The sequence below is a fragment of the Salarias fasciatus genome, unplaced genomic scaffold (genome assembly GCF_902148845.1).
Source record: "Salarias fasciatus unplaced genomic scaffold, fSalaFa1.1, whole genome shotgun sequence".
Classification (NCBI taxonomy): domain Eukaryota; kingdom Metazoa; phylum Chordata; class Actinopteri; order Blenniiformes; family Blenniidae; genus Salarias; species Salarias fasciatus.
In genome coordinates this window covers 20,295-32,311 of record NW_021941345.1, presented here as the reverse complement: position 1 = coordinate 32,311, position 12,017 = coordinate 20,295, and the positions used below count along the sequence as shown (strand labels likewise).

The following is a 12,017-nucleotide window of genomic DNA, read 5'->3' as shown; positions in this document are numbered from 1 at the left end:
AGAGCGAGACAGGCCACCCAATGATCAGAGCAGAAGGACGTCAGTCTGTGTTTCAGCTATTTCAACATGATCTTCTGTTTCAGCACCAACTCTTCCAGATCCAAACGGCCGACTGTGTAACTTCTGTCTTCCTGATACCACGGACTGCAATGTTATCGTCCAGTGTCGAGGAAACCAGGACAGATGCATCCAGGGAAATGGTGAGATGTTTTCACGTGTCCTCTGTTGAATAGCTGTCCTCATCAGTAATGTGAGAATTTCTGTCAAGCTGAGAAAGACTTTGGTGATGAGAATGTTTCAATCTGAGGCATTCAGACATGATTTCAGTGGGCCGGATGGGGCCTCGGGCAAAGTCCTTGGGTCTAACTGATGACACGGGAGATGGCTGGGATTTTCAAGATTACCAATAACTGAATCAGTAGGGTGTGACTTTGAATTTGTACTTTAAAGACTTTATTTTCCATCTCCAGTGACAACAGACTCTGGCACGTCTCCACTTAGCGGCTGCTCATCTGAAAATGTGTGTAGTGCTGCTCAGAGCTCGGGGATGCTGCCACTGAGGCCAGAGGTTGGCGATTTCAGCAGAGGACCCCTATGCTGTGAAGGAAATCTGTGTAATGATGTCCTGCTGACTACAACTACGACTACTGGCGCCCCCACAACTTCTACTCCGATGATTCCTGCAGCAACAAGTAAGACAACAAGTAACATAGACAAGCATCAACTTGTCTTGATGAGGTTTTGCAGACTTTTCAAGTGGTCCTTGAAATAAATGAATAGCATGTCCACTTCACTGATAGAAACTCATATCCATGGTGCTGTAGCTTTCAATTTCCATGACTCTTATCATTTCTCTGGCTATATTTGTCTCGAGTACATTTTCGTTGTTCTTCTCTTTCCAATGCAGCTGTTCCACTTCAGTGTACGACCTGCATAGACTCATCATGTTCCGTTGAAGACGTATTGCCATGTTCCTCTGAAACAATGTGTGTGTCAGCAGCCATCCTCGGTGAGCTTTTTACCTGGAAATTTTCTTCTATGTCATCCATTCACTCCATAAGGACGCAAGGGTTTTGACTCGAGTTAACCCTAAATCATCTTCCATGTCACCCCTTCTGTGTACAACGTAGGAATGGGTAGAGTTAGAGTTATCTTTCAGCTTTCTTGGATGTCTTCCTCTTAATTCCAGAACAAACCCATCAATCAAAGTCTGATTTCCCTCTGCAGAGTCTTCCAATGGAGCCGAGACTGATCGAATCTTCAAGGGCTGTGCAAACTCCTCCCTGTGTCCATCTACAGGCCTTCAACCCTTTCAACCAGTTTGGGTCAACAACTACAGTTATATCTGCTAACTGCTGCGACACAGAAAACTGCAACTCGGCCACTCAAGCTGGTGAGAAGAGCGAGACAGGCCACTCCAATGATCAGAGCAGAAGGACGTCAGTCTGTGTTTCAGCTATTTCAACATGATCTTCTGTTTCAGCACCAACTCTTCAGATCCAAACGGCCGACTGTGTAACTTCTGTCTTCCTGATACCACGGACTGCAATGTTATCGTCCAGTGTCGAGGAAACCAGGACAGATGCATCCAGGGAATGGTGAGATGTTTTCACGTGTCCTCTGTTGAATAGCTGTCCTCATCAGTAATGTGAGAATTTCTGTCAAGCTGAGAAAGACTTTGGTGATGAGAATGTTTCAATCTGAGGGCATTCAGACATGATTTCAGTGGGCCGGATGGGGCCTCGGGCAAAGTCCTTGGGTCTAACTGATGACACGGGAGCTGGCTGGGATTTTCAAGATTACAATACTGAATCAGTAGGGTGTGACTTTGAATTTGTACTTTAAAGACTTTATTTTTCCATCTCCAGTGACAACAGACTCTGGCACGTCTCCACTTAGCGGCTGCTCATCTGAAAATGTGTGTAGTGCTGCTCAGAGCTCGGGGATGCTGCCATGAGGCCAGAGGTTGGCGATTTCAGCAGAGGACCCCTATGCTGTGAAGGAAATCTGTGTAATGATGTCATGCTGACTACAACTACGACTACTGGCGGCCCCCACAACTTCTACTCCGATGATTCCTGCAGCAACAAGTAAGACAACAAGTAACATAGACAAGCATCAACTTGTCTTGATGAGGTTTTTGCAGACTTTTCAAGTGGTCCTTGAAATAAATGAATAGCATGTCCACTTCACTGATAGACACTCATATCCATGGTGCTGTAGCTTTCAATTTCCATGACTCTTATCATTTCTTGGCTATATTTGTCTCGAGTACATTTTCGTTGTTCTTCTCTTTCCAATGCAGCTGTTCCACTTCAGTGTACGACCTGCATAGACTCATCATGTTCCGTTGAAGACGTATTGCCATGTTCCTCTGAAACAATGTGTGTGTCAGCAGCCATCCTCGGTGAGCTTTTTACCTGGAAATTTTCTTCTATGTCATCCATTCACTCCATAAGGGACGCAAGGGTTTTGACTCGAGTTAACCCTAAATCATCTTCCATGTCACCCCTTCTGTGTACAACGTAGGAATGGGTTAGAGTTAGAGTTATCTTTCAGCTTCTTGGATGTCATCCTCTTAATTCCAGAACAACCCATCAATCAAAGTCTGATTTCCCTCTGCAGAGTCTTCCAATGGAGCCGAGACTGATCGAATCTTCAAGGGCTGTGCAAACTCCTCCCTGTGTCCATCTACAGGCCTTCAAACCCTTTCAACCAGTTTGGGTCCAACAACTACAGTTATATCTGCTAACTGCTGCGACACAGAAAAACTGCAACTCGGCCACTCAAGCTGGTGAGAAGAGCGAGACAGGCCACACAATGATCAGAGCAGAAGGACGTCAGTCTGTGTTTCAGCTATTTCAACATGATCTTCTGTTTCAGCACCAACTCTTCCAGATCCAAACGGCCGACTGTGTAACTTCTGTCTTCCTGATACCACGGACTGCAATGTTATCGTCCAGTGTCGAGGAAACCAGGACAGATGCATCCAGGGAAATGGTGAGATGTTTTCACGTGTCCTCTGTTGAATAGCTGTCCTCATCAGTAATGTGAGAATTTCTGTCAAGCTGAGAAAGACTTTGGTGATGAGAATGTTTCAATCTGAGGCATTCAGACATGATTTCAGTGGGCCGGATGGGGCCTCGGGCAAAGTCCTTGGGTCTAACTGATGACACGGGAGATGGCTGGGATTTTCAAGATAACTGAATCAGTAGGGTGTGACTTTGAATTTGTACTTTAAAGACTTTATTTTCCATCTCCAGTGACAACAGACTCTGGCACGTCTCCACTTAGCGGCTGCTCATCTGAAAATGTGTGTAGTGCTGCTCAGAGCTCGGGGATGCTGCCACTGAGGCCAGAGGTTGGCGATTTCAGCAGAGGACCCCTATGCTGTGAAGGAAATCTGTGTAATGATGTCCTGCTGACTACAACTACGACTACTGGCGCCCCCACAACTTCTACTCCGATGATTCCTGCAGCAACAAGTAAGACAACAAGTAACATAGACAAGCATCAACTTGTCTTGATGAGGTTTTTGCAGACTTTTCAAGTGGTCCTTGAAATAATGAATAGCATGTCCACTTCACTGATAGAACTCATATCCATGGTGCTGTAGCTTTCAATTTCCATGACTCTTATCATTTCTCTGGCTATATTTGTCTCGAGTACATTTTCGTTGTTCTTCTCTTTCCAATGCAGCTGTTCCACTTCAGTGTACGACCTGCATAGACTCATCATGTTCCGTTGAAGACGTATTGCTATGTTCCTCTGAAACAATGTGTGTGTCAGCAGCCATCCTCGGTGAGCTTTTTACCTGGAAATTTTCTTCTATGTCATCCATTCACTCCATAAGGGACGCAAGGGTTTGACTCGAGTTAACCCTAAATCATCTTCCATGTCACCCTTCTGTGTACAACGTAGGAATGTGTTAGAGTTAGAGTTATCTTTCAGCTTTCTTGGATGTCATCCTCTTAATTCCAGAACAAACCCATCAATCAAAGTCTGATTTCCCTCTGCAGAGTCTTCCAATGGAGCCGAGACTGATCGAATCTTCAAGGGCTGTGCAAACTCCTCCCTGTGTCCATCTACAGGCCTTCAAACCCTTTCAACCAGTTTGGGTCCAACAACTACAGTTATATCTGCTAACTGCTGCGACACAGAAAACTGCAACTCGGCCACTCAAGCTGGTGAGAAGAGCGAGACAGGCCACACAATGATCAGAGCAGAAGGACGTCAGTCTGTGTTTCAGCTATTTCAACATGATCTTCTGTTTCAGCACCAACTCTTCCAGATCCAAACGGCCGACTGTGTAACTTCTGTCTTCCTGATACCACGGACTGCAATGTTATCGTCCAGTGTCGAGGAAACCAGGACAGATGCATCCAGGGAAATGGTGAGATGTTTTCACGTGTCCTCTGTTGAATAGCTGTCCTCATCAGTAATGTGAGAATTTCTGTCAAGCTGAGAAAGACTTTGGTGATGAGAATGTTTCAATCTGAGGCATTCAGACATGATTTCAGTGGGCCGGATGGGGCCTCGGGCAAAGTCCTTGGGTCTAACTGATGACACGGGAGATGGCTGGGATTTTCAAGATTACCAATAACTGAATCAGTAGGGTGTGACTTTGAATTTGTACTTTAAAGACTTTATTTTCCATCTCCAGTGACAACAGACTCTGGCACGTCTCCACTTAGCGGCTGCTCATCTGAAAATGTGTGTAGTGCTGCTCAGAGCTCGGGGATGCTGCCACTGAGGCCAGAGGTTGGCGATTTCAGCAGAGGACCCCTATGCTGTGAAGGAAATCTGTGTAATGATGTCCTGCTGACTACAACTACGACTACTGGCGCCCCCACAACTTCTACTCCGATGATTCCTGCAGCAACAAGTAAGACAACAAGTAACATAGACAAGCATCAACTTGTCTTGATGAGGTTTTGCAGACTTTTCAAGTGGTCCTTGAAATAAATGAATAGCATGTCCACTTCACTGATAGACACTCATATCCATGGTGCTGTAGCTTTCAATTTCCATGACTCTTATCATTTCTCTGGCTATATTTGTCTCGAGTACATTTTCGTTGTTCTTCTCTTTCCAATGCAGCTGTTCCACTTCAGTGTACGACCTGCATAGACTCATCATGTTCCGTTGAAGACGTATTGCCATGTTCCTCTGAAACAATGTGTGTGTCAGCAGCCATCCTCGGTGAGCTTTTTACCTGGAAATTTTCTTCTATGTCATCCATTCACTCCATAAGGGACGCAAGGGTTTTGACTCGAGATAACCCTAAATCATCTTCCATGTCACCCCTTCTGTGTACAACGTAGGAATGGGTTAGAGTTAGAGTTATCTTTCAGCTTTCTTGGATGTCTTCCTCTTAATTCCAGAACAAACCCATCAATCAAAGTCTGATTTCCCTCTGCAGAGTCTTCCAATGGAGCCGAGACTGATCGAATCTTCAAGGGCTGTGCAAACTCCTCCCTGTGTCCATCTACAGGCCTTCAAACCCTTTCAACCAGTTTGGGTCCAACAACTACAGTTATATCTGCTAACTGCTGCGACACAGAAAACTGCAACTCGGCCACTCAAGCTGGTGAGAAGAGCGAGACAGGCCACACAATGATCAGAGCAGAAGGACGTCAGTCTGTGTTTCAGCTATTTCAACATGATCTTCTGTTTCAGCACCAACTCTTCCAGATCCAAACGGCCGACTGTGTAACTTCTGTCTTCCTGATACCACGGACTGCAATGTTATCGTCCAGTGTCGAGGAAACCAGGACAGATGCATCCAGGGAAATGGTGAGATGTTTTCACGTGTCCTCTGTTGAATAGCTGTCCTCATCAGTAATGTGAGAATTTCTGTCAAGCTGAGAAAGACTTTGGTGATGAGAATGTTTCAATCTGAGGCATTCAGACATGATTTCAGTGGGCCGGATGGGGCCTCGGGCAAAGTCCTTGGGTCTAACTGATGACACGGGAGATGGCTGGGATTTTCAAGATTACCAATAACTGAATCAGTAGGGTGTGACTTTGAATTTGTACTTTAAAGACTTTAATTTCCATCTCCAGTGACAACAGACTCTGGCACGTCTCCACTTAGCGGCTGCTCATCTGAAAATGTGTGTAGTGCTGCTCAGAGCTCGGGGATGCTGCCACTGAGGCCAGAGGTTGGCGATTTCAGCAGAGGACCCCTATGCTGTGAAGGAAATCTGTGTAATGATGTCCTGCTGACTACAACTACGACTACTGGCGCCCCCACAACTTCTACTCCGATGATTCCTGCAGCAACAAGTAAGACAACAAGTAACATAGACAAGCATCAACTTGTCTTGATGAGGTTTTGCAGACTTTTCAAGTGGTCCTTGAAATAAATGAATAGCATGTCCACTTCACTGATAGACACTCATATCCATGGTGCTGTAGCTTTCAATTTCCATGACTCTTATCATTTCTCTGGCTATATTTGTCTCGAGTACATTTTCGTTGTTCTTCTCTTTCCAATGCAGCTGTTCCACTTCAGTGTACGACCTGCATAGACTCATCATGTTCCGTTGAAGACGTATTGCCATGTTCCTCTGAAACAATGTGTGTGTCAGCAGCCATCCTCGGTGAGCTTTTTTCCCGGAAATTTTCTTCTATGTCATCCATTCACTCCATAAGGGACGCAAGGGTTTTGACTCGAGATAACCCTAAATCATCTTCCATGTCACCCCTTCTGTGTACAACGTAGGAATGGGTTAGAGTTAGAGTTATCTTTCAGCTTTCTTGGATGTCTTCCTCTTAATTCCAGAACAAACCCATCAATCAAAGTCTGATTTCCCTCTGCAGAGTCTTCCAATGGAGCCGAGACTGATCGAATCTTCAAGGGCTGTGCAAACTCCTCCCTGTGTCCATCTACAGGCCTTCAAACCCTTTCAACCAGTTTGGGTCCAACAACTACAGTTATATCTGCTAACTGCTGCGACACAGAAAACTGCAACTCGGCCACTCAAGCTGGTGAGAAGAGCGAGACAGGCCACACAATGATCAGAGCAGAAGGACGTCAGTCTGTGTTTCAGCTATTTCAACATGATCTTCTGTTTCAGCACCAACTCTTCCAGATCCAAACGGCCGACTGTGTAACTTCTGTCTTCCTGATACCACGGACTGCAATGTTATCGTCCAGTGTCGAGGAAACCAGGACAGATGCATCCAGGGAAATGGTGAGATGTTTTCACGTGTCCTCTGTTGAATAGCTGTCCTCATCAGTAATGTGAGAATTTCTGTCAAGCTGAGAAAGACTTTGGTGATGAGAATGTTTCAATCTGAGGCATTCAGACATGATTTCAGTGGGCCGGATGGGGCCTCGGGCAAAGTGCTTGGGTCTAACTGATGACACGGGAGATGGCTGGGATTTTCAAGATTACCAATAACTGAATCAGTAGGGTGTGACTTTGAATTTGTACTTTAAAGACTTTAATTTCCATCTCCAGTGACAACAGACTCTGGCACGTCTCCACTTAGCGGCTGCTCATCTGAAAATGTGTGTAGTGCTGCTCAGAGCTCGGGGATGCTGCCACTGAGGCCAGAGGTTGGCGATTTCAGCAGAGGACCCCTATGCTGTGAAGGAAATCTGTGTAATGATGTCCTGCTGACTACAACTACGACTACTGGCGCCCCCACAACTTCTACTCCGATGATTCCTGCAGCAACAAGTAAGACAACAAGTAACATAGACAAGCATCAACTTGTCTTGATGAGGTTTTGCAGACTTTTCAAGTGGTCCTTGAAATAAATGAATAGCATGTCCACTTCACTGATAGACACTCATATCCATGGTGCTGTAGCTTTCAATTTCCATGACTCTTATCATTTCTCTGGCTATATTTGTCTCGAGTACATTTTCGTTGTTCTTCTCTTTCCAATGCAGCTGTTCCACTTCAGTGTACGACCTGCATAGACTCATCATGTTCCGTTGAAGACGTATTGCCATGTTCCTCTGAAACAATGTGTGTGTCAGCAGCCATCCTCGGTGAGCTTTTTTCCCGGAAATTTTCTTCTATGTCATCCATTCACTCCATAATGAACTCAAGGGTTTTGACTCGAGTTAACCCTAAATCATCTTCCATGTCACCCCTTCTGTGTACAACGTAGGAATGGGTTAGAGTTAGAGTTATCTTTCAGCTTTCTTGGATGTCTTCCTCTTAATTCCAGAACAAACCCATCAATCAAAGTCTGATTTCCCTCTGCAGAGTCTTCCAATGGAGCCGAGACTGATCGAATCTTCAAGGGCTGTGCAAACTCCTCCCTGTGTCCATCTACAGGCCTTCAAACCCTTTCAACCAGTTTGGGTCCAACAACTACAGTTATATCTGCTAACTGCTGCGACACAGAAAACTGCAACTCGGCCACTCAAGCTGGTGAGAAGAGCGAGACAGGCCACACAATGATCAGAGCAGAAGGACGTCAGTCTGTGTTTCAGCTATTTCAACATGATCTTCTGTTTCAGCACCAACTCTTCCAGATCCAAACGGCCGACTGTGTAACTTCTGTCTTCCTGATACCACGGACTGCAATGTTATCGTCCAGTGTCGAGGAAACCAGGACAGATGCATCCAGGGAAATGGTGAGATGTTTTCACGTGTCCTCTGTTGAATAGCTGTCCTCATCAGTAATGTGAGAATTTCTGTCAAGCTGAGAAAGACTTGGTGATGAGAATGTTTCAATCTGAGGCATTCAGACATGATTTCAGTGGGCCGGATGGGGCCTCGGGCAAAGTCCTTGGGTCTAACTGATGACACGGGAGATGGCTGGGATTTTCAAGATAACTGAATCAGTAGGGTGTGACTTTGAATTTGTACTTTAAAGACTTTATTTTCCATCTCCAGTGACAACAGACTCTGGCACGTCTCCACTTAGCGGCTGCTCATCTGAAAATGTGTGTAGTGCTGCTCAGAGCTCGGGGATGCTGCCACTGAGGCCAGAGGTTGGCGATTTCAGCAGAGGACCCCTATGCTGTGAAGGAAATCTGTGTAATGATGTCCTGCTGACTACAACTACGACTACTGGCGCCCCCACAACTTCTACTCCGATGATTCCTGCAGCAACAAGTAAGACAACAAGTAACATAGACAAGCATCAACTTGTCTTGATGAGGTTTTGCAGACTTTTCAAGTGGTCCTTGAAATAAATGAATAGCATGTCCACTTCACTGATAGAAACTCATATCCATGGTGCTGTAGCTTTCAATTTCCATGACTCTTATCATTTCTCTGGCTATATTTGTCTCGAGTACATTTTCGTTGTTCTTCTCTTTCCAATGCAGCTGTTCCACTTCAGTGTACGACCTGCATAGACTCATCATGTTCCGTTGAAGACGTATTGCCATGTTCCTCTGAAACAATGTGTGTGTCAGCAGCCATCCTCGGTGAGCTTTTTACCTGGAAATTTTCTTCTATGTCATCCATTCACTCCATAAGGGACGCAAGGGTTTTGACTCGAGTTAACCCTAAATCATCTTCCATGTCACCCCTTCTGTGTACAACGTAGGAATGTGTTAGAGTTAGAGTTATCTTTCAGCTTTCTTGGATGTCATCCTCTTAATTCCAGAACAAACCCATCAATCAAAGTCTGATTTCCCTCTGCAGAGTCTTCCAATGGAGCCGAGACTGATCGAATCTTCAAGGGCTGTGCAAACTCCTCCCTGTGTCCATCTACAGGCCTTCAAACCCTTTCAACCAGTTTGGGTCCAACAACTACAGTTATATCTGCTAACTGCTGCGACACAGAAAACTGCAACTCGGCCACTCAAGCTGGTGAGAAGAGCGAGACAGGCCACACAATGATCAGAGCAGAAGGACGTCAGTCTGTGTTTCAGCTATTTCAACATGATCTTCTGTTTCAGCACCAACTCTTCCAGATCCAAACGGCCGACTGTGTAACTTCTGTCTTCCTGATACCACGGACTGCAATGTTATCGTCCAGTGTCGAGGAAACCAGGACAGATGCATCCAGGGAAATGGTGAGATGTTTTCACGTGTCCTCTGTTGAATAGCTGTCCTCATCAGTAATGTGAGAATTTCTGTCAAGCTGAGAAAGACTTTGGTGATGAGAATGTTTCAATCTGAGGCATTCAGACATGATTTCAGTGGGCCGGATGGGGCCTCGGGCAAAGTCCTTGGGTCTAACTGATGACACGGGAGATGGCTGGGATTTTCAAGATTACCAATAACTGAATCAGTAGGGTGTGACTTTGAATTTGTACTTTAAAGACTTTATTTTCCATCTCCAGTGACAACAGACTCTGGCACGTCTCCACTTAGCGGCTGCTCATCTGAAAATGTGTGTAGTGCTGCTCAGAGCTCGGGGATGCTGCCACTGAGGCCAGAGGTTGGCGATTTCAGCAGAGGACCCCTATGCTGTGAAGGAAATCTGTGTAATGATGTCCTGCTGACTACAACTACGACTACTGGCGCCCCCACAACTTCTACTCCGATGATTCCTGCAGCAACAAGTAAGACAACAAGTAACATAGACAAGCATCAACTTGTCTTGATGAGGTTTTGCAGACTTTTCAAGTGGTCCTTGAAATAAATGAATAGCATGTCCACTTCACTGATAGACACTCATATCCATGGTGCTGTAGCTTTCAATTTCCATGACTCTTATCATTTCTCTGGCTATATTTGTCTCGAGTACATTTTCGTTGTTCTTCTCTTTCCAATGCAGCTGTTCCACTTCAGTGTACGACCTGCATAGACTCATCATGTTCCGTTGAAGACGTATTGCCATGTTCCTCTGAAACAATGTGTGTGTCAGCAGCCATCCTCGGTGAGCTTTTTACCTGGAAATTTTCTTCTATGTCATCCATTCACTCCATAAGGGACGCAAGGGTTTTGACTCGAGATAACCCTAAATCATCTTCCATGTCACCCCTTCTGTGTACAACGTAGGAATGGGTTAGAGTTAGAGTTATCTTTCAGCTTTCTTGGATGTCATCCTCTTAATTCCAGAACAAACCCATCAATCAAAGTCTGATTTCCCTCTGCAGAGTCTTCCAATGGAGCCGAGACTGATCGAATCTTCAAGGGCTGTGCAAACTCCTCCCTGTGTCCATCTACAGGCCTTCAAACCCTTTCAACCAGTTTGGGTCCAACAACTACAGTTATATCTGCTAACTGCTGCGACACAGAAAACTGCAACTCGGCCACTCAAGCTGGTGAGAAGAGCGAGACAGGCCACACAATGATCAGAGCAGAAGGACGTCAGTCTGTGTTTCAGCTATTTCAACATGATCTTCTGTTTCAGCACCAACTCTTCCAGATCCAAACGGCCGACTGTGTAACTTCTGTCTTCCTGATACCACGGACTGCAATGTTATCGTCCAGTGTCGAGGAAACCAGGACAGATGCATCCAGGGAAATGGTGAGATGTTTTCACGTGTCCTCTGTTGAATAGCTGTCCTCATCAGTAATGTGAGAATTTCTGTCAAGCTGAGAAAGACTTTGGTGATGAGAATGTTTCAATCTGAGGCATTCAGACATGATTTCAGTGGGCCGGATGGGGCCTCGGGCAAAGTGCTTGGGTCTAACTGATGACACGGGAGATGGCTGGGATTTTCAAGATTACCAATAACTGAATCAGTAGGGTGTGACTTTGAATTTGTACTTTAAAGACTTTAATTTCCATCTCCAGTGACAACAGACTCTGGCACGTCTCCACTTAGCGGCTGCTCATCTGAAAATGTGTGTAGTGCTGCTCAGAGCTCGGGGATGCTGCCACTGAGGCCAGAGGTTGGCGATTTCAGCAGAGGACCCCTATGCTGTGAAGGAAATCTGTGTAATGATGTCCTGCTGACTACAACTACGACTACTGGCGCCCCCACAACTTTTACTCCGATGATTCCTGCAGCAACAAGTAAGACAACAAGTAACATAGACAAGCATCAACTTGTCTTGATGAGGTTTTGCAGACTTTTCAAGTGGTCCTTGAAATAAATGAATAGCATGTCCACTTCACTGATAGACACTCATATCCATGGT

At 45.4% G+C, this 12,017-nt stretch overlaps 1 protein-coding gene and 2 long non-coding RNA genes across 3 annotated transcripts; all 3 read left to right on the top strand.

Moving 5' to 3' along the window:
• Window positions 1-85: 85 nt before the first annotated feature.
• LOC115384864 (uncharacterized) lies at window positions 86-1,296 on the top strand. Its single transcript, XR_003930966.1, has 4 exons — window positions 86-200; window positions 471-692; window positions 908-1,009; window positions 1,228-1,296. It is a non-coding gene; the product is annotated as an uncharacterized LOC115384864 (long non-coding RNA).
• A 1,478-nt stretch (window positions 1,297-2,774) lies between these two features.
• LOC115384857 (uncharacterized) lies at window positions 2,775-3,751 on the top strand. The gene is made up of 4 exons (XR_003930960.1): window positions 2,775-2,794; window positions 2,884-3,000; window positions 3,264-3,485; window positions 3,700-3,751. It is a non-coding gene; the product is annotated as an uncharacterized LOC115384857 (long non-coding RNA).
• A 16-nt stretch (window positions 3,752-3,767) lies between these two features.
• On the top strand, window positions 3,768-11,972 carry LOC115384856 (mucin-5AC-like). Its single transcript, XM_030087045.1, has 24 exons — window positions 3,768-3,801; window positions 4,020-4,187; window positions 4,277-4,393; window positions 4,664-4,885; window positions 5,101-5,202; window positions 5,423-5,590; window positions 5,680-5,796; window positions 6,067-6,288; window positions 6,504-6,605; window positions 6,826-6,993; window positions 7,083-7,199; window positions 7,470-7,691; window positions 7,907-8,008; window positions 8,229-8,396; window positions 8,486-8,602; window positions 8,865-9,086; window positions 9,302-9,403; window positions 9,624-9,791; window positions 9,881-9,997; window positions 10,268-10,489; window positions 10,705-10,806; window positions 11,027-11,194; window positions 11,284-11,400; window positions 11,671-11,972. Exons 1-24 carry the CDS (start codon window positions 3,777-3,779, stop codon window positions 11,970-11,972), a joined length of 3,657 nt encoding a protein of 1,218 aa, XP_029942905.1. The 5' UTR covers window positions 3,768-3,776.
• The last annotated feature ends 45 nt before the right edge of the window (window positions 11,973-12,017 follow it).

Coding starts and splice junctions, on each gene's coding strand:
- LOC115384856 (XM_030087045.1), top strand. CDS start 3,777: ATGTGTGTGTCAGCAGCCATCCTCG. Junction 4,886..5,100: donor GATGATTCCTGCAGCAACAA/GTAAGACAACAA, acceptor TTTCCAATGCAG/CTGTTCCACTTCAGTGTACG. Junction 11,195..11,283: donor CAACTCGGCCACTCAAGCTG/GTGAGAAGAGCG, acceptor CTTCTGTTTCAG/CACCAACTCTTCCAGATCCA.